General features: G+C 42.3%; 1 protein-coding gene across 2 annotated transcripts; it reads left to right on the top strand.

Annotated features, from left to right (window-relative positions):
- Positions 1 to 5,959: 5,959 nt before the first annotated feature.
- On the top strand, positions 5,960 to 21,626 carry nars1 (asparaginyl-tRNA synthetase 1). 2 transcript variants are annotated; one of them, XM_075455879.1, is made up of 15 exons: positions 5,960 to 6,132; positions 8,788 to 8,870; positions 8,961 to 9,026; positions 9,230 to 9,322; positions 11,057 to 11,146; positions 12,473 to 12,551; positions 12,628 to 12,698; positions 12,842 to 12,928; positions 14,815 to 15,036; positions 16,416 to 16,615; positions 17,719 to 17,854; positions 18,014 to 18,127; positions 18,783 to 18,914; positions 19,068 to 19,199; positions 20,894 to 21,626. In XM_075455879.1, exons 1-15 carry the CDS (start codon positions 6,111 to 6,113, stop codon positions 21,023 to 21,025), a joined length of 1,659 nt encoding a protein of 552 aa, XP_075311994.1. In that variant the 5' UTR covers positions 5,960 to 6,110; the 3' UTR covers positions 21,026 to 21,626. The 2 variants fall into 2 exon arrangements, with proteins under 2 accessions (XP_075311994.1, XP_075311993.1); XM_075455878.1 differs by having other exon boundaries at positions 5,960 to 6,153.
- Positions 21,627 to 22,279: the final 653 nt, after the last annotated feature.

Raw genomic sequence — 22,279 nt, 5'->3', positions numbered from 1 at the left:
GTTACAGGAATCGGTTATATTGGAGTAAATCCGAGATAGCCTCAAATTAGTGTAATGAACTTTGTGTACAACTTTACACTGTAGAAGGCCGTGGCTCGCACAGATTGAAGACATTCGTGCACTTTTTAAAATCTTTTTACCTTTTTTTTTTTTTTTTTTTGACCCATTAAGAAACAAACTCATCCTGCAACATGATGGAAATGAAAGATTCTTCAAGCGGCCATTCCTACGGAAGCCCAGAGGGGACGCGGTACGTATAAACTTTTTTTTGATGGTTTTCTCGTGATAACGAGTTAATTTACGGATGGTTTTCGAGGTCACTTTTTCTCCCCAGTCCGCCCCTGTTTATATGTGTTTATATGTGTTTATATGTATTTCTGGCAAAGGTTTTTACCCATTTTTACCCCCTTTCATTGGAAACTGAATAAAGTCGCCTATGAATCAAACATGGAGCGTTTGTGAAAATGCACAAAGCAAATCCCGCTGGTGTGACGAGCATTTCGTTTTCTCGAGAAAACGAGTTATTTATCTCGTTGTCTCGAGAACACAATAACAGCACCTCTCGTGCATCATTCGGTAACCATGGAGACGGCCTGGTCACTGATGAAGTCGACTACATCAGCAGGATCACTGAGGTGTAAACGCCTGCTGAGCTGCAGTCGAGCCGGCCGTCTCCTTAAAGGACGCGGGCCGATATGAAAGTTATCTCTGGGGAGAAAAATTGGCCTCGAAAACCAGCGGTAAATTATCTCGTTATCTCGAGAAAACCATAAAAAAAAGTTTGTACGTAACACGTCCGCTCCGGGCTTCCGTACTTTCCCGCCTCTGCTCACCAGACGTCTTCACGTCTTTCCATCATTGGACTTTATTTGGAATAAGAGTCCAAAAGACAAAAGAATGTAATAACTGGACACCAGTGGGCATCTGTCAGAGAGTCACCATGAATAATGACTGATTTTGCCTTTTTTTAGATATGTAAATCACATTGTTTTATTGCTGTCTTATTATTTTTTTGCCCCACTCAAGAGTCCGGGACTGGACTGGAAGCTGCACAAAGTTGCCATGATTATTCTGATACTCAGTGTGGAAATCCCAGTGCTGATGTAAATACTGTACAGGTTTACCCTAAAAAAAATCAGTTACTAAAGAATGATTTGGGTCATTTTTGGGTCAGGGACACAAAATGATTGTAACAATTGTTTTTCTGGAGTTCAAAGCTAATCCCCAACTTCAAAACAATTCCATTTTTTAAACATATTTGTCTGTTTTGCAGATGTTAAGCTGATTTCCCCTGAACGTTTTCAGGTTTTTCTACCAGATTTCACTGCTTCATCCTTGTGTCTTAGTTTCTGTTAAATAAATAAGGCGGTGTAAGATGTCACGCAATGTTTTTCATCTGAGCCCTGACTGACCTAATCATGATGCTGGTCATGACCGGGTGATTTTTATTGTATCCTGATAAGACCTTGGAGTTAAAAACATTGCTTTATTCATATAACTGTAAGTACTCATTAAACTTTTGCTGAAAGAAATTAATTTGAGCACTTTTTTTCTCCTCCAATAAAGCAGTTTTTATTCAAACAAAATTTAGTTTATTTTCTTAGTGGCATGAAAGGATCACAATATACGATCTCTGACAGCACCGAGTCACCGTTATCATCGACCTGTACACTCTATGATACGCGCCCCCCTGTTCTTTGGCCTCATCAGTTATTACTCAGTGGGGTCACATGGCACTGAAAGGATCGGATTATTGGCTAAATTACAATCAGACTGAGTTATTAAGTGCATGTAGACACCTTGAATCTAAGTAAAGTAATTTCCAGTTCTATTTAGGCATCTGGTTCTCTCGCTTTGTTAAATGGATCTGTTGAATTTTATTGTTATTTATTTATGTAAAGCACTTTGGTCAACCCGGATAGTTATAAGGTGCTATATAAATAAACGTGACCTTGACCTTTTAAAACCTGTCTAGTTAAAGTTCAGACTGAACTTAGTGTCCCATCTATACACTTGGGCGTCAGATGACAAAAAACGGTTGCAGGTACTAAATTCAAATCTCTCACCTCAATGTTGTTAATAACCTCAATAATAGTTAGGGATGGGAATCGAAAACCGGTTCTTGTTGAGTGTTCCTTGGAATCGTTTGGCGATTTTGCAAACGATTCCCTTATCGATTCCAGTGGGCGCGAATGACGTCACCACGCAACGTTGCGTGGCGAGTCCAGTGCAGCCAGCAGCCAACAGTAAACATGGCGCCCAAGCGCTACAAACGCTCGAAAGTTTGATTACACATCCCTAAAAAAGACGACAACAGGGCAACTTGCAAAGTGAATATTTCACCAAAGGGAGGAAACAGGGGTGGAGCAGTGATTTTAAATGTGGGGGGGCACATGAGCGCCACATCAAGCCCATAGACACCACGCTGAAGTTGGAATCCGATTCGCGAATTAAATGGATGGGCATAAGGGGCCATTTCACTGCATTTTTGCATTTTGATCGCCCTAAACTTGGTCCTGTATGGAAACTACAATAGTTACACAGCTCAAATCTGGATAGAATTATTCTAAAGAGGCTGTAGATTCATTAAAACCTTGTTTGGGATTTGTGAAACCTTTTTCTGATTTGTGAAAATGCAGAACAGGGCCATTTTACTGTTTTTTTGTTGTATTCTCATTACCCTAAACTAGGTCCTGTATGGAAACTACAATAGTTAGACTGCTCAAATCTGGATGGAATTATTCTAAAGAGGGTACAGAGTCTTTAAAACACATTTTATGTTGGTGCACTACGAGGTTGGGCAAACCGTTAATATAATACATCCATGGGGCAAACCGGTTTACCTTTGGAAAATGTGGGGGTGTGAAATCATCTTGCTGTAAAAGTGGGGGTGTCGAAACACCCCCATCCCCCACAGGTGCGACGCCCATGGGAGGAAATACTACCAACATGCAATAACTATGAATGAATGTCGCGTTTTCGATCTGCTCCGGACCAATGTTGGTGAATCTGAACCCAGCAACGTTAGCATGTCCTCGGCTAACACTGCAGGTAACTAACTAACAAACACTGCCTATCATGTTAGCACCATTTGCCTCATTGTAAAAGCTGCTGTTAGTAACGGTTAAGGTTAAATGAATGCCTTCTCAGGCATTACATTTAGATGAAATCATGAGAGACAGAGCCTGACTGGCTCAGAGGCTGGTGGTACTACCCCCAGTTCACCTCTACCTCCAGCTTCTCCTTTCACCAGAGCAGGAAGAGTTAAATTACCCAGGCCAGGATAGACCAATGTGGACCTCACCGTTGTTGGGTTTGTGAGGTCATGACTCGTGTTACTTCTAAACTAAACAAAGTTGATGCTAATCGACCGGTTTGTTGTCCTTTTTCTCCAAATGAGAATCGATAAGGGAACCGATGAAGAACCGAATCGTTAAGCAGAATCGAAAATGGAATTGGAATCGTAAAAATCTTATCAATTCCCATCCCTAATAATAGTTGTTGTTTTTTTTATCTAGTGGGCCTCTGGAGTTTGTCCATGGATGACTCATGGCTCCACGGGGCAGTTTACTTTCACTTTTCTTGCTTTTTGTGAGCAGAAGAAGGCAAGCGCGTCCGGTCCGTTTAACTTCACACAATGACTTCTCTGCAATTACAATTACAATCAGAGCAACATTGGAACAATAGACGAATGTTGAGCATACTGAAGCAGAAATTTGGCTTTGGAGGGAAGGTTCTTCCGTTGGGGCGATTGTCGACGCCTGGAATTTCCCAGTGACCGTTCTCATTTTAGCACCATTTCACCCATTACACGTGTATGCTGAATTGTTGACTGTAGCACCTAATTAATTCATCGATGCAGGGTTGTCAACTTCGATTTATTGGTCCAGATAAGATAGGAAATGGGTTAGTCTCCCACTTCTCCAAAAAAAGGGTTCTTGAGTTGTTAAGGCATCCCTCATGTTTATGGCAAAAGTCTGTTGCTAAATCCACTCCCAAAAGCTTTCATAGGCCGAAGGTGGTTGTAAATTAGGCGATTTCAGTTTCCTTTCCTTTGTGTAGACTGCTCACATCTGGTCTTTACCCAGAAAAACATCCCCCACAGGAATGCTTGTATCTTCCAAAGGTTTAAGGTATATTAATTCCACACTGGAGCTTTCTACACAGGGTACCCCTTTATCACCACTTTCTGATGCATGGGGAACTGTTGTACAGCTGCATATTACCACTTGTCATTCTGCTGAGTAGCAAGGTCTTTGTAGTTTTTTTTAGTGTAGGCTATGGATGTATTTTTTTCTGTATGGTTTTCTTTTTTTCAGTTCAGTTTATTTATATAGCGCCAAATTACAACAAATGTCTTCTCAAGGCACCTAAATAATACAGTCCAATTCAAGCCAATTGGAATTCAATTCATTGCAATCATAATTAATTTAAAAACAATCCAATGCATTTATATATCATTAATTTGTCCGTTTTTTTCTTCTTCCACAAAGCCTGCTTTCTTAACTGCTTTTTATTTTTATTTATTTGTTTATTTGATCATTTAGTCATTTATTATTATTTAGATAGTAGTTGTGTTATTATTGTTGTTTTATTGTTGTTAATACAATCATTGTAAATATTTAAAAAAATGTTGAGCTACTTGACGAATTTGAATTTCCCCCATTGGGGGATAAATAAAGTATTTTTCTATTCTATTCTATTCTATTCTAAATTAAAAATTAAATGTCTTCAAATTCTTTTAGAAATTATCGGCTTTTTAGCAAATACCAAGAACTATTTCAGTATTGATTTTCTTTTTTAATTTTTTAAAACTCTGTGCATGTTCGACGTGTTTTTCCTGACTTATTTTTTAATTCTAGATTTTTCTAAATTAATTTCTGTACAGCAATTCAGCTTATTTATTTATTTATTTATTTGTTGTTTTTCCGTTAGGCACCTATCGTGTTCACATAAAAAATGTGTTCAGGACACACATGCTGGATTCAACGGCAGCTTGGAATTGTGCTGTATGTGTGTTTCGGAGGCCCAGCTGGAGAAAACAATAATATATATATTTTTTTTAAACACCACAAGAAGTATTTAAATCTGTAATCAATGCAAGGTGTTTCTAAGTCTTTATTTACCTTTAATTTAAGCGTAAAATGTTTCTTTGATTGTTCTTGATCTGATGAGTCACAGGTCAAAGTATCCTTAATATCTTCATTTCCGAGGTAACGCGAATGCACCATGTGTTTGACAGGAACACACGCTGGCCAATCAGCTTCGGCAACCTGCCCCCAACCAGGGCTGTGCCCTGTAGCGATGTAGCGACCCGACGTGAGTGCTTACCGGATGTGAGTACTCCGGATATCCGGGCGAGTATTTACGTGCGTTTCAAACATCACGAATGCTTTGCGGTACCACTGCTACCCGATGTGAGTCGCGCTGTGAGTCGCGCATGAGCAGAAGTAATCTCACGGTTGACACGAAACAATAACAATATAAGATTAGTACGACGCCGTTTGGTGCTATTGTCTACCATTTACCACTACACACGCGCTGTCAAGCAGACTGGACTGAAAGTCTTATAAACACCATTGTTTTAAAACTTTAGGATTACACTAATCTATGTTGGGAGTCAAGCACAAGACCAACCAAGAGCTGAATGCGCATAGTCAATATTGAAATATAGTAGTAAAAAAAAAAAAAAAAAAAGAATTTCATTTCAAAATTAAGGGGACATAAACAGTAGACTAACTGGTTTTATACGATTAATTTTGCAAAATATATACTAACTGGTTTTATATGATTACTTTTGCATACATTGGTGAATGACAAAAATATATATAATAATAAAAAAATATATATATATACACACACACACACACTTACTCACATCGGGTAAGTACTCACGTCGGGTCGCTACATGCCCCAACTCATATCCGTTGTCCACAACGTCCTCCCACGTCACGTCTCTGCGTCAGGGCTGATGCAAAATTGCACGTTGGGCAAAGCAGACGTCGCCGGCAGCCGCCTCTGCTGCGTTTAAATTATCATCTTTATTTTTTTTTTTAAACTAAAATTAGTCAGTTTGTTCCTCATCGGAGTGCTGTCGAACCCGAGCCGACATGACGACGGAGATAACGAAAGGTGTGGAACAAGTCTCTGTGGGTAAGGAAGAGATGAGCTTAGCTTAGCTAGCTAGTAGCAGTTAGCTTGATCCTGCGTGTCTGGCTTATTGCATCAGTTGCAGTGATGGTAGCAGTTAGCTTACCGGCTAACGCTGGTCTCTGATTTAAGGCATCTGTTGTTTAACAAATATTCATACGGGACATTTTTTATATATATATATTAAAAAATGTATATATAAATGTGTGTATATATATATATATATATATATATATATATATATACATATACATACATATACATATACACACAGTCGCTCCTACGTACTTACGTACATCAACATAATGAATGAATGAATCTCATAATAAAAAGGCCAGTGACAGGCAGGCTAATACTTAGCAAGGACAGCTGTCACTTTGCGGTACAGGGGCTGAGGGGCTGCGTCAGTCCGAACTGAATCTCAGTCAGAGCAGGAAACAGACTTCTTATATTTTATATATATATATATATATATATATATATATATATATATATATATATATATATATATAAGCGATATGACTGAGTAAAGGGCTCTTTAACACATACTGCCCACATACTGCTTTCTGATGTGGTTCAAACGATGGCTGTGACATTGGGTGTCGCCTTAGCTTTGAAAATAGGAGAACATCCAAATACACATGGTTTAATGTCAGTTAACACAGTTAAAGGGATAGTTCGCCTCCTTTGACATGAAGCTGTGTGACATCCCATATCAGCAACATCATTTCTGAACATCTTCTTACCCCCTGCTGCGTCCTGTGAGCAGAGTTCCAGCCTCGTTTTGGCGTTGATGAAGGTAGTCCGGCTAGTTGGCTGGGGTTTAAAAAATAAAGCGTTTTGCTTCTCAAAACAATATGGGTTCAAAAGAGTAATACATTTGCATCACAAAATGGTTCTCCAGGAAAAAGTCAGACCTTTCCTTTCCTTTTGGAAGAAAATGTTCATAAATAATCTTGCTGATATGGGATGTCATACAGCTTCATGTCAAAAGAGGCGAACTATCCCTTTAAATTTAGTCTTTTAAAACCTGTCTAGTTAAAGTTCAGACTGAACTTAGTGTCCCATCAATACACTTGGGCGTCAGTTGACAAAAAACGGTTGCTGGAGTTTCTGCTTTAGATGAGCTTTGAAATGGCCATTCACTTTCATTATTGCATCAGACTGCAGGATGTCCTTGGACGACTCGTGGCTCCACGGGGCAGTTTACTTTAACTTTTCTTGCTACTGTGAGCTTCACACAATGACTTCTCTGCAATTACACTCACAATCAGAGCACCATTGGAACAATAGACAAGTGTTGGGCATAGTGAAACAGAAATGTAAAAAGTTCCCTGGAGGGTTAGGGTTCTTTCGTTGGGCTGATGGAGCGCACTGACCTGGCATCGAGTTTCAATTTGAGTGTCGACGGCTGGAATTTCCCAGTGACCGTTCTCATTTTAGCAAAAACCAAGAGTCATGAGCCCGAACTTTGTGTTTGCTGTGTCTAATCAAATTTATCTGTAGCACATTTCATGTACAAAACAGTTCAAAGTGCTTCACATAAAATAAAAGCATTGCAGCAGGGAGTGGAAGAAGCATTAAAAATTAGAGTGGGCGAAAAAAATCGATTCATCTACATATCGCGATTTTATTTTTTTAATGGGATGATTTTAAAAATCGATTTATTTATTTTTTAGTTTATTTCTTTACCTGAATCGATTTATATTATGTCATATCCGTGCCCACTCAAAACTTCATCAATTCATTACATTAAGTTATGTTAAAACTAGCCCACATTTGTGCCGTGTGGACATTTCAATTCATTTTGTAACTGTAAACTTTAAAAAATGCTGTACATGTTAAGTAGCTCTTTTTGTCTCGGTTGAAATAATGCCATCGTGCATTGTTTATGGGAATGACATTCATTCTCCGACGTGTATGATTCAACTTATTTTTTAAGGAGGAAGAAAATTGCAATTACACTGGAAAAAAAATCAAAGTCTTACCAAGTATATTTGTCTCATTTCTCAAAATATCTCATTACACTTAATATAAGACACAACTGTGTAACAAGTACCATTTCAGCCAGATATAGGGACTGGTTTTAATACAATACATCTGGAATATCTTGTTAAGTGAAAAAGTCTTGAAAACAAATTGTTTTGAGTCGGATTTCATATGAAACAAGCTTTTTTTTTTACATTTGAAGAGGTTTTTAAGCTAATTTCAAGATCACTTTTATCTCAAAAGTCCTAAATATCACATCTTATTTCAAGAAATCTTGACAAGCTGATTTTCACTAGTTCCATTGGCAGATTTTTTTGCTTATTTCAAGCAAAAACATCTTGTATTTGTTGGTTTTTTTACTTATTTTTGGAGGGGGATTTTTTTCCAGTGTTCTGATTATATCGAATCGCAATTATCAAGAATCGTGATACAATCGAATCGTGACCAAAGCATATCGTCCCACCCCTATTAAAAATACATAAAAGAATATAAAGAGAGACAAATAAAATGATTTAAATTAATTTAAAAGCAAGCAAAAATTAAAAGATATTGTGCAGATTTCATACATAGACAAATGAAAAAAGAAATGTTTTTAACCTGGATTTAAAAATCTCTACATTTATGTCTAACTGGGCTTCTGTTTCTCAGGTGAGATGTACGTGTCCGACAAATGTGGCAGCGACCAGGGTGGCGATGGCTCCCAGCAGAAACCCTTCAAAACTCCTCTGAAGGCAAGTTGTGTGTCCAGATGCTTCTTTATGCAGGAATAAGGGGATTTTATCGCTGCTTGTTTCACCAGTTGGTTTGTTAAATCCTCACAGGCTCTGTTGTTCACTGGGAAGGAGCCGTTCCCGACCATCTATGTAGATTCCCAGAAGGAGGGAGAGGTTGGTTAATTTTTTGTTTTTTACCCAGGCATTAGTATTCTTTCTCCCCGGTACAGATTATTATCCCATCTTGAAAAACGTTTCTGGCCACTGTTGCAGCATCTGTTTACACACATAATAATTATCTCTTATTACATGTAACCTTGTATGTAAGTAAAGACATTTTAGGTCAATATTGACCCTTTTTTTTTGCTCCTTGTCAGCGTTGGGCGGTGATCTCTAAGACGCAGATGAAGAACGCAAAGAAGGCTTTTAACCGCGAACAGATGAAGACTGATTCCAAAGACAAAAAAGAGGTTTGTGCTGAGCTCCAGAGTCCCTGTGACCGAAAATCTGTTGAGTGCGACCCCTGTTTTCACATGTGTATCTCAGAGTGTGCGCACATGTTACACCTGGAACTCAAGATGAAGACGAGGATTGCTAGTTTTTTTGTTTTATTTCTTCATGCTTCTCGTAGGATTCCAGCGTCAGACTGCAGCAAATTTTCAATTTAATTCAGTTTTATTTATAAAGCGCCAAATCACAACAAATGTCATCTCAAGGCACTTAAATAATAAAGTCCAAGTCAAGCCAATTGGAGTTTATTTCATTGTAATTTTAATTATTTTCAAAATAATCCAATGTATTCATATAGACCCAAACTGGCAGCTGGTTCCACAGAGAGGGGCCTGATAACTGAAGGCTCTGCCTCCCAAACTGGCAGCTGGTTCCACAGAGAGGGGCCTGATAACTGAAGGCTCTGCCTCCCAAACTGGCAGCTGGTTCCACAGAGAGGGGCCCGATAACTGAAAGCTCTGCCTGCCAAACTGGCAGCTGGTTCCACAGAGAGGGGCCTGATAACTGAAGGCTCTGCCTCCCAAACTGGCAGCTGGTTCCACAGAGAGGGGCCTGATAACTGAAGGCTCTGCCTCCCAAACTGGCAGCTGGTTCCACAGAGAGGGGCCTGATAACTGAAGGCTCTGCCTCCCAAACTGGCAGCTGGTCCCACAGAGAGGGGCCTGATAACTGAAGGCTCTGCCTCCCAAACTGGCAGCTGGTTCCTCAGAGAGGGGCCTGATAACTGAAGGCTCTGCCTCACCAAACTGGCAGCTGGTCCCACAGAGAGGGAACTGATAACTGAAGGCTCTGCCTCCCAAACTGGCAGCTGGTTCCTCAGAGAGGGGCCTGATAACTGAAGGCTCTGCCTCACCAAACTGGCAGCTGGTCCCACAGAGAGGGGCCTGATAACTGAAGGCTCTGCCTCCCAAACTGGCAGCTGGTTCCTCAGAGAGGGGCCTGATAACTGAAGGCTCTGCCTCACCAAACTGGCAGCTGGTTCCACAGAGAGGGGCCTGATAACTGAAGGCTCTGCCTCACCAAACTGGCAGCTGGTTCCACAGAGGGGGGCCTGATAACTGAAGGCTCTGCCTCCCAAACTGGCAGCTGGTTCCACAGAGAGGGGCCTGATAACTGAAGGCTCTGCCTCCCAAACTGGCAGCTGGTTCCACAGAGAGGGGCCTGATAACTGAAGGCTCTGCCTCACCAAACTGGCAGCTGGTCCCACAGAGAGGGAACTGATAACTGAAGGCTCTGCCTCCCAAACTGGCAGCTGGTTCCACAGAGAGGGGCCTGATAACTGAAGGCTCCGCCTCCCAAACTAGCAGCTGATTCCACAGAGAGGGGCCTGATAACTGAAGGCTCTGCCTCCCAAACTGGCAGCTGGTTCCACAGAGAGGGGCCTGATAACTGAAGGCTCTGCCTCCCAAACTGGCAGCTGGTTCCACAGAGAGGGGCCTGATAACTGAAGGCTCCGCCTCCCAAACTAGCAGCTGATTCCACAGAGAGGGGCCTGATAACTGAAGGCTCTGCCTCCCAAACTGGCAGCTGGTTCCACAGAGAGGGGCCTGATAACTGAAGGCTCTGCCTCCCAAACTGGCAGCTGGTTCCACAGAGAGGGGCCTGATAACTGAAGGCTCTGTCTCTGCCTGTTGCCGTTTAGCTGGAGCATCTATAAAACCAGGAAGTGTCTAAATGTTGGCCCCGTGTTGCAGGCCGAGGACAGCGAAAGGAGAGAGAAGAACCTGGAGGAGGCGAAGAAGATCGTCATCAAGAACGACGCCAGCCTGCCTCAACCTGAAACTGTACGTATTTCACTCCGTTTCAACCCGACAAAAGTAGGTTTCCTTTAAGCTGCTGTGAGAACGCTGTGGTTAATGTTTGAAGAGCTTATATCAGGGGAACCAGCAGCTTCCCAGAGAAACCTTTTAAAGATCTTTTGATAGTTGGTTTTAATCACAGAAATTAGCGTTAGCATTAGCTCAAATACTTATTGAATAGGCTTATACAGCTGAACTCTTGAAACTTCACGTCCAGATTTCGTTTGGCATCACTTTTGTTTGTATTTATTTTGTATTTATTATTATTATTTTTTATTTATTTTATTTTTTACTAATATACTAATACTTATGTGTAAGATTATATTTATATATATATATATTTTTTTTTATTTGTTAATTTTTGTTTTGTATACATTCGTTCCTTTTACTATTTAATTTTGTGTGTGTGTAATGTTGTATAATTCACTTGAAGTCACTTGTCAAGGACTGAATTTATATTGTATAATAATATAATATGGATTATTGTTTGTTCATTGTTATTGTTTGAAAAATAAAAAAAGTTTAAATCATAAAAAAAAGAAATTAGCAACCACACAACAACAACGGCTAAATTTATGGAAAATATGAACCAATTCTCATGGTGAATAGGGTAATATTTTAAAATAAGAGATATCACGGTGAAACTTCCTCAGTTGATTACTTGTAAAAAATATGAAAAAAAATGTATTGCAAGTTTTAGAAATTTGTATGTTTAATTATGCAATTTATGCATTACCTCATTAAATATGCGCACATTTGCATATATTACCGGAAGATAGATCTCAACATATGATAAAGCCGGGTGCAAAATTCTTTTTTCATTTTGTTTACAGACAAAATGAAAAGAAAATTAGAGGGATTTCAGGATATCTGCTTTCATTTCCTAGGAAACCAAAATATACTGCCCATAGCCTAAAAAACATTGATTTTCGCCATATTTTTTTTATTATAATGTCACATAAATCAGGCCAGGAATAATTTATCAACAAATCCTTCTGTAAATATCTTCAGAATACTGCTGAGTGTATAACTGGAAAGTTTGGTGTTAGTAGGTGCTCCATAGGCTGAGATATTGATACTGGAAAAATACAAAAAACTGATTTTGAGAAAACGGCATTTAAAGATTTAAATAGAAACCTTCATTTTGGTAAATTTGGGCGAAACGTACTGCCGCCATTAAACAAAATGTAATAAAATAAACATTAAAGTTAAGTTTTCAACGTTTTCTTTATAGCAGGTTGAAAGAACACATATTGAAGGAGTAAACTGGCCCAAAAAACTCAAAATTGACCACTGCATTTTTTTTTCCAGGTTAAAATCCTTAATCTGGAGGCAAAGAGAGGTCAGAGGGTGAAAGTGTTGGGATGGGTCCATCGCCTCAGGAGACAGGGTGAGGAATCCAGTCACCTTTAACTTTAACTTTTGCGTTGAGCTTGGACTTATCCGCACGTCTTTGTCTCCTTCAGGGAAGAACCTGATGTTCATTGTGCTGCGAGATGGAACCGGTTTCCTCCAGTGTGTCCTGTCGGATCATCTGGTACAGCTTTACTTCCTTTGTTTTCACTGTAATGAGCAACAGAATGAAGTTAAAACAGTGAAACTTTAGTATATAATTAAAAAAAAGAAGCTCTTAAACTCTCACCTGTTAACATTTGTCGACTTGTGTTTCGTTGTCTTTAGTGTCAGTGCTACAACGGGTTGGTGCTGTCCACAGAGAGCACCGTGGCGCTGTACGGGACCGTCACTCCGGTCCCCGAAGGGAAACAGGTAAACACACCGGATCCCACACCTGCTGCAGGATCCCACACCTGCTGCAGGATCCCACACCTGCTGCAGGATCCCACACCTGCTGCAGGATCCCACACCTGCTGCAGGATCCCACACCTGCAGCAGGATCCCACACCTGCCGCATGATCCCACACCTGCCGCATGATCCCACACCTGCCGCATGATCCCACACCTGCCGCAGGATCCCACACCTGCTGCATTGATCCCACACCTGCCGCAGGATCCCACACCTGCCGCAGGATCCCACACCTGCCGCAGGATCCCACACCTGCTGCATGATCCCACACCTGCCGCAGGATCCCACACCTGCTGCAGGATCCCACACCTGCTGCAGGATCCCACACCTGCTGCATTGATCCCACACCTGCCGCAGGATCCCACACCTGCCGCAGGATCCCACACCTGCCGCAGGATCCCACACCTGCCGCAGGATCCCACACCTGCTGCTGCAGGATCCCACACCTGCTGCTGCAGGATCCCACACCTGCCGCATGATCCCACACCTGCTGCCGCAGGATCCCAAACCTGCTGCAGGATCCCACACCTGCTGCATGATCCCACACCTGCTGCATTGATCCCACACCTGCCGCATGATCCCACACCTGCTGCATTGATCCCACACCTGCTGCATTGATCCCACACCTGCTGCAGGATCCCACACCTGCCGCAGGATCCCACACCTGCTGCATTGATCCCACACCTGCTGCATTGATCCCACACCTGCCGCAGGATCCCACACCTGCCGCATGATCCCACACCTGCCGCAGGATCCCACACCTGCCGCATGATCCCACACCTGCTGCAGGATCCCACACCTGCCGCATGATCCCACACCTGCCGCAGGATCCCACACCTGCCGCAGGATCCCACACCTGCCGCAGGATCCCACACCTGCCGCATGATCCCACACCTGCCGCAGGATCCCACACCTGCCGCAGGATCCCACACCTGCCGCAGGATCCCAAACCTGCTGCAGGATCCCACACCTGCTGCATGATCCCACACCTGCTGCATTGATCCCACACCTGCCGCATGATCCCACACCTGCTGCATTGATCCCACACCTGCTGCAGGATCCCACACCTGCCGCAGGATCCCACACCTGCTGCATTGATCCCACACCTGCTGCATTGATCCCACACCTGCCGCATGATCCCACACCTGCCGCATGATCCCACACCTGCCGCAGGATCCCACACCTGCCGCAGGATCCCACACCTGCCGCAGGATCCCACACCTGCCGCATGATCCCACACCTGCCGCAGGATCCCACACCTGCCGCAGGATCCCACACCTGCCGCAGGATCCCACACCTGCCGCAGGATCCCACACCTGCCGCAGGATCCCACACCTGCCGCAGGATCCCACACCTGCCGCATGATCCCACACCTGCTGCATTGATCCCACACCTGCTGCATGATCCCACACCTGCCGCAGGATCCCACACCTGCTGCATTGATCCCACACCTGCTGCATTGATCCCACACCTGCTGCATTGATCCCACACCTGCTGCATTGATCCCACACCTGCGCATGATCCCACACCTGCTGCAGGATCCCACACCTGCTGCATTGATCCCACACCTGCCGCATGATCCCACACCTGCCGCATGATCCCACACCTGCTGCAGGATCCCACACCTGCTGCAGGATCCCACACCTGCCGCATGATCCCAAAGCTAACTGCTGAGCTTATTTTTAAAAAAGGTTCTGACTGTTTATGAAAAGAAGCGACTGAGCTTTATTCCTCAATCTCGTGTTTAGAATGAAACTCTTTAGTAATTATAAAGCTGTCGTATCTAACATCATACCAGCAGTAACACATGTTGACTTCTTCTTTTGCTTCTTCTTCTTCTCTCTCTCAGGCGCCCGGCGGTCACGAGCTGCACTGTGACTTCTGGGAGCTGATTGGCTTAGCTCCGGCAGGCGGCGCCGACAACCTGCTGAATGAAGAGTCGGACGTGGACGTTCAGCTGAACAACCGACACATGCTGATCAGAGGGGAGAACGTGTCCAAGGTCCTCCGGGTGCGGTCCACCGTCACGCAGTGCTTCAGGGACCACCTGTTCAGCCGTGGATACTACGAGGTGAAGGCTCGGTTTTTATTATTTAGCATCTTTAAGCGTGAAAACGGACGGATTTGGCTGTTAGGCCCATTCCAATTCTTTCAAGTCGAGAAAGATCTCATCCGCATACTACATACTGCATACTACATACTGCATACTACATACTACATACCGCATACTGCATACCGCATACTACAAACTGCATACTACATACTGCATACTACATACTACATACTACATACCGCATACTACATTCTGCATACCGCATACTACATTCTGCATACCGCATACTGCATACTGCATACCGCATACTGCATACTACATACCGCATACTACATACTGCATACCGCATACTACATACTACATACCGCATACTGCATACTGCATACTGCATACTACATACCGCATACTGCATACTGCATACCGCATACTGCATACTACATACTACATACCGCATACTGCATACTGCATACCGCATACTGCATACTACATACCGCATACTACATACTGCATACTACATACTACATACCGCATACTGCATACTACATACCGCATACTACATACTGCATACTACATACCGCATACTACATACTGCATACCGCATACTGCATACCGCATACTACATACTGCATACCGCATACTGCATACTGCATACTGCATACTGCATACCGCATACTGCATACTACATACCGCATACTACATACCGCATACTACATACCGCATACTACATACCGCATACTACATACCGCATACTACATACTGCATACTGCATACCGCATACTACATACTGCATACCGCATACTACATACTGCATACCGCATACTACATACTGCATACTACATACTGCATACTACATACTGCATACTACATACTGCATACTACATACTTTATACTGCATACTACATACCGCATACTGCATACTGCATACTACATACTGCATACTGCATACCGCATACTACATACTCATCAATCGGGCAGTATGCAGAGCGTTTACCCACAATGCATTTCGATCGGCGACGTCACGTTACGTTGCATCTTGGGTAGTTTGAGTATGAGTAGTAACCTCATGATGCATACCCAACATTTTGGAGAATCTAGTATGCATCCGGGAACTTCTCTCTTACTCAAACTCGCTTACTAACTCAAAAAGTTAGTAGGAGTAGTAGGAGAAGTATGCGGTTTGGAACACAGCCGGTCCGAGCCTGGTGACCACGACATCATCTTATCAGACTTGTTAACAGTTAAAGCTTATCTGTGTTTTGCTGGTTGAAATCTGTTGGTTTGAAGCAGCAGATGGAAACGTTGGGTTCGTGTTGTCAGTAAAACGGCGAGGAAACGGCGAGGCTGGTATCTGTGAGATTACACGACGTGCTGCATTGTTCCGTTTCCTCTGGGTGCAGATCACTCCTCCGACCCTGGTGCAGACTCAGGTGGAAGGCGGCTCCACGCTGTTTAACCTCAACTACTTTGGCGAGGAGGCGTTCCTGACGCAGTCCTCCCAGCTCTACCTGGAGACCTGCATACCCGCGCTGGGCGACACCTTCTGCATCGCCCAGTCGTACCGGGCCGAGCAGTCTCGCACCCGCAGACACCTTTCAGAGTGAGTCCGCTCAGGAACACGAAACGTCCTGCGTAAGATGGAACAACGTTGCTGCAAACACTGTTTACACTCAGGAGTCTCAGCCAAAGCGGATTTATTCTACATGAGTTCCATTTGCACATAACGCAGTATGCATACCATATAACTAGGGATGGGAATCGAGAACCAGTGGTTCGATTCCATGGAATCGTTAATCCGCCTGCCTAACGATCCCGTTTATAGGCTCCGCTAACGTCTGACGCTTTGTGCGATGACGTCATGTGCGCGCTTCATATTTTGGCTCAGAATGTTTCCAACATGGCATCGTGCTCCAAATTTTGGTTATATTTCATCAAAAAGGGCTCAGTGGCAGGCTCAGTGGCAGGCTCAGTGGCAGGCTCAGTGGCAACCCCAAAAATGAGGCGAAAATAGATTAAAATAAAATAAAAAATGAGACGAAAATGGATTAAAATAAAATAAAAAATGAGACGAAAATAGATTAAAATAAAATAAAAAATGAGACGAAAATAGATTAAAATAAAATAAAAAATGAGGCGAAAATAGATTAAAATAAAAAATGAGACCAAAATAGATTAAAATAAGATAAAAAATGAGACGAAAATAGATTAAAATAAAATAAAAAATGAGACGAAAATGGATTAAAATAAAATAAAAAAGTAGACGAAAATAGATTCAAATAAAATAAAAAATGAGACAAATAGATTTAAAAAAAATTCAGCAGAAACTCAACATCTAACTTGAGGAAACATGTAGCGGTAAGTTTCCTAAATTCGTTTTTTTTCCCCATGAATAGGTGAATGTTTGTTTTTTGGGTTACGTATGGGTTACGAAAATAGATAAAAATGTTGGTGCATACTTGAAATTAAAGTTACTGCAACCAAAGCCATTTGTACTATAATTGTACAACATATAACCGGGCGAGAATCGATAAGGAACCGAATCGATAAGCGATATCGATAAGGGAACCGGAATTGCTGAAATCTTGACAGTTCCCATCCCTTCATGTAACCAACACTGTGAAGCCACTTGGACTCATGCAGCTTTCTCTCTCTTGGTGTTTTCTGAGCCACCCGCCTTCGCTTATTTCCACACCTTGTGTTCAGGTACACTCACATCGAGGCCGAGTGTCCCTTCATCTCGTTTGAGGACCTGCTGACCAGGTTGGAGGACCTGGTGTGTGACGTGGTGGACCGAGTGCTCAAATCTCCGGCTGCACAGCTGCTCCACGACATCAACCCGGTACGCCACCGCTCTGTTTCTCTGTCTGGCTTTGAAGGTTTTCTGAAACTGTGGAGCTACGCTGAAGCAAAATGTCACGTTTCTTTTTAGGAACCACTCTGAAGGCTGGAATCTTTGTCTTTGACGGTTGTTAGAATAATTAATTTTGATGTTTTCCAGAACTTCAAACCTCCCAAAAGGCCTTTTAAGAGGATGAACTACACCGAAGCCATCGAGTGGCTCAGAGAGCACGATATCAAGAAAGATGATGGCACTTACTATGAGTTTGGAGAGGTGAACTGGTTAAATTCACTTATTTGTACAACAGGTGAATTTAAGGTGGTTTTAAGAGATGATTTTTAAGGAGGAAGCAATGTTGTAACATCCGCAACTTGAATCTTTTCTGGTTAAAAAGTTACGAGATGCTACACTTCCCCAGAGGTGGGTAGAGTAGCCAAAAATTATACTCAAGTAAAAGTACTGTTACTTCAGAATAATATGACTCAAGTAAAAGTAAAAAGTAGTCATCCAAATAATTACTTGAGTAAGAGTAAAAAAGTGCTCTGTGAAAAAACTACTCAAGTACTGAGTAACTGTTGAGTAACATCTGATTTATTTGTTAACACAAGCATTCAATCAGACAGACAAAAATACTAAATAATCATCTTTAGGCAAATTAGAGTAAAATAAATGAAAATTAATTAATTAATTGCATAATAGCATAGGAGAGTTCTGTAGTTGTAGTTACCAGACTCACCAGCAGAGGGCACTGCTGCACTTTGGCAGCTGCAGTTCCATCATATCAGAGAAATCTGAATGTTGGGTCTTTAGAATTGAATTTAGATTATCTTAGAACAACGTCACCGCCTCTTTATTTATTTATTTATTTTCTTTAAGTTGCTTTATTCTCATGTCTGACCCGTGCGTTGTCCGTCCCGCTGCCTCTCAGGACATCCCCGAGGCTCCAGAGAGACTGATGACCGACGCCATCAACGAGACCATCCTGCTCTGCCGGTTCCCCGCGGAGATCAAATCCTTCTACATGCAGCGCTGTCCCGAAGACCGACGCCTCACCGAGTCGGTACGAAAGATCAAACTGGGATCCAGTTCAACCTCGTGGAGCGCATGGAGTTCTGGCTCAGTTTCAGTCGGATGATGTCACGATATGATGTCGTTCTAAGGTTAAAAAACAATGAGTCGGACTGAATGTGGCGACTATTTTCCTGCGCTGCAGGTCGACGTGTTGATGCCGAACGTTGGGGAGATCGTCGGAGGCTCAATGCGTATCTGGGACTCCGAGGAGCTGCTGGAGGGATACAAGAGGGAGGGAATCGACCCGACCCCGTACTACTGGTACACCGACCAGGTAACAGAAAACTCTTTGATGTTGTTTCTTTTTGCAGCTCGGCTTTGAGCAGCGATGCACCAATCTGACGATACGATCCACGATATTCAGCCGACGATTCGCTACACTTGGTTGGACCGGTGCTCCGACCTTTGACCCCAAAGGACGACACCGCCAGACAAACAGAAACGAACGAACGTGTCACAAACGTGAGCGCTGTGCACTTTATAAGTCATTCCATGAAAATGGCACAATTTGAGTCCCTCTCACCTCTTTAGGTGTATTTCATCTATTGGGTCACCAAAAATTAATATTTAAACAGCATTATATATACATTGAAATGCATCGTTTAATACGGTGTAAAAAAACATTAACTAAATTTGATCTTTTTATAAGAAATAATTAGGGCTGGGCGAGTTAACTTGTTATTATCGCGTTATTTAACGGAGATAAATATTTTATCGGGCATTAACGCAGTTTTTTTTTATTATTATTTTTTTATTTATTTATTTTTTTATTTATTTTATTTTGTAAAAGTCTGTGGCTCACAGGCTTTTATTTTGTAAAAGTCTGTTGCTCACAGGCTTTTATTTTGTAAAAGTCTGCTGCTGTCTGCTGTGGAACAGGAAAAGAAAGTAATCGGCGGATCCACCAAACATGGAGAAGGGTACGGAACTTTTACTCGGCCATTTTCATTTTAAAGTTCTTCCAGACGGCGGAGTCGACAGAACCAAAGTCATCTGTAAACTCTGCCAAGTTGAATTGTCTTCTCAGCGTAGTAGTTCCAGTCTAAAATATCACTTAAAGGCAAAACACACAACTGATAGCAGCAAGTCATTCAAGGAAACAGACAGTGGAGCGAGGCTTCTACATAAAAACTACAGAAAGATGCTGATGTTAAAAGTGTGTTTGCACAACAAATGTTATGGCACTTTCATTCATATGGCAGCACATTTAAAATAAAGCTAAATGCTAAAAGCTATACACTACTTTTGGATTCATTTTTGGATTCTGCGTACAAATGCGATTAATCGTGATTACTCAGGGAAATCATGTGATTAATTAGATTAAACGTTTTAATTGTTGCCCAGCCCTAAAAAACATGAACTAAATTTGATATTTTTATAGGAAATAATAGTGGGGTTTTTTTTCAGTTGACGCCACCTATTTTGTCCCTCATGGCCTACGATGAAAGCATGCTTTGACAATACCAAATAAAATTATGAAAAAAGTCAATAAATGTTGATATGAACCTTAACATCTAGCTGTGCACTTTTGCTGGTGATCTTTTTTTTTTTCAAAATTAATTGTTAGTTATTCATTAAAATCACATTATTTAGTTCTGTACCTAGGTTACACCCCCATAAATACAATGGTATCATCCATAATAGCATGGACATCAGGGAGTGAAGTCTTCTGGACAACGTGACCACAGATATACCGTTTTTATGAACTGAGTCATCGCTGTTTTGTTCCGTGTTTTCACTAATTGTAACGTCTGACTTTTCAATAAAGCTTTCTCCAAAAAAACAAAACGAAATATCGAGATATATATATCTATATCGCAGTATCTGTAAAATTGCTCAGCCTTAGCTTCCGTGATATTGTGTGGCTGAACTCGGTAGAAAAACGATGAACTCTTGCTAGCTGTCAGATTGAAGCTAAGCTAATGCTAAAGCTAATGCTAATGCCTTTCTCCCGCGTCTGTTTTCCAGAGGAAGTACGGAACGTGTCCCCACGGAGGTTACGGGCTGGGCCTGGAGCGTTTCCTCACCTGGCTGCTGAACAGGCATCACATCCGAGACGTGTGCCTGTACCCACGGTTCATCCAGCGCTGCCGACCCTGAGCGCACGCTCTCCTGTGGCCACGCCCCCTCTCCTGTGACCACGCCCCCTCTCATCCCCCTGCTGTTGCTACTCATCCAATCAAGCGCCAGATTTCGTAGATGTGTTCCTCTGCCCGTTTTCTCGTCTGTATCAGAGTTGGATTCCAAGGATCTCCGAGCTTTGCAGTGATGCGTCGCCACAAACGGATCCGGCCGCGTTCTGTGACTGGCATCCATTTTAATTTGCCTTCGAATGAGTTTCAACCTGCAGCCTTCCTGTTTTCGACAGCGGAAAAAAGTCACATCAGCCTTCAAACTAGTTGTAATCGTAGGTAAATCGCGCATTTAAAGCGTGTCCCTCCTTTAAAGCCTGATACAGAGAAGAAGATGATGATATTTAACATAGTTTAACACACTCTGCTCCCGTCGTTGTGTTTCCATCACTGACTTTAATCACAAAAAGAATAATTCTGCATCGCACGCGTGTCCTGACTGGAAATCAGACGTAGAAATGATACGGCATGTGTCGGCATCAGTGAGTCTAACTGTTTGTTTCATCTGGAAAAAAAGCTCCTGCTGAAGCTGCACTTGAATAAAATCTAATCCAGTGATGTGGCCGCACGAGTCGTCTTTATTTTAGTCCCGGCGGTCGGTATTTAATCAGTAAACCAGCTTTAAGTTTTAGCTTCTTTCTTCTCCATCTTGAAGCTTCACTTTAACTCTCTTTTTTGTTTCTTAGCTCATAGTTACAAACACAGTCGTGATTGTAGAAGGAAAATAATAAGTGCTACAGTCAGAAAAAAGGAAGAAAACAACAATAATTTAAAAAAGTGCTTAAAGGGACAGTTCGCCTCTTTTGACATGAAGCTGTGTAACATCCCATATCAGCAACATCATTTCTGAACATCTTCTTACCCCCTGCTGCGTCCTGTGAGCAGAGTTCCAGCCTCGTTTTGGTGTTGACGAAAGTAGTTCCGGCTAGTTGGCTGGGGTCTGCTCCGTCTGCACGGTCTGCACAGCAGGCAGTGATACGAAGGGAGAGAAAATAGGGCCAAGCGATTGTGAGGTCTGACTTTTTCCTGGAGAACGATTTTGTGATGCAAATGTATTACTCTGTTGAACGCATATTGTTCTGAGAAGCAAAACGCTTTATTTTTTAAACTCCAGCCAACTAGCCGGAACTACTTTCATCAATTCAAATCTATTTGTAGAACATTTCATGTACAAAACGATTCATAGTGCTTCATATAAAATAAAAGCATTGCAGCAGGGAGC

Source organism: Odontesthes bonariensis, chromosome 22 (genome assembly GCF_027942865.1).
Source record: "Odontesthes bonariensis isolate fOdoBon6 chromosome 22, fOdoBon6.hap1, whole genome shotgun sequence".
Classification (NCBI taxonomy): domain Eukaryota; kingdom Metazoa; phylum Chordata; class Actinopteri; order Atheriniformes; family Atherinopsidae; genus Odontesthes; species Odontesthes bonariensis.
This window is presented reverse-complemented; position numbering and strand designations above follow the sequence as displayed.

Excerpts from the sequence above, each read along its gene's own strand:
- nars1 (XM_075455878.1), top strand. The coding sequence starts at position 6,111 with ATGACGACGGAGATAACGAAAGGTGTGGAACAAGTCTCTGTGG. Across the intron at positions 8,871-8,960 it reads CCTTCAAAACTCCTCTGAAG|GCTCTGTTGTTCACTGGGAA; the intron begins GCAAGTTGTGTG and ends AAATCCTCACAG. Across the intron at positions 9,027-9,229 it reads ATTCCCAGAAGGAGGGAGAG|CGTTGGGCGGTGATCTCTAA; the intron begins GTTGGTTAATTT and ends GCTCCTTGTCAG.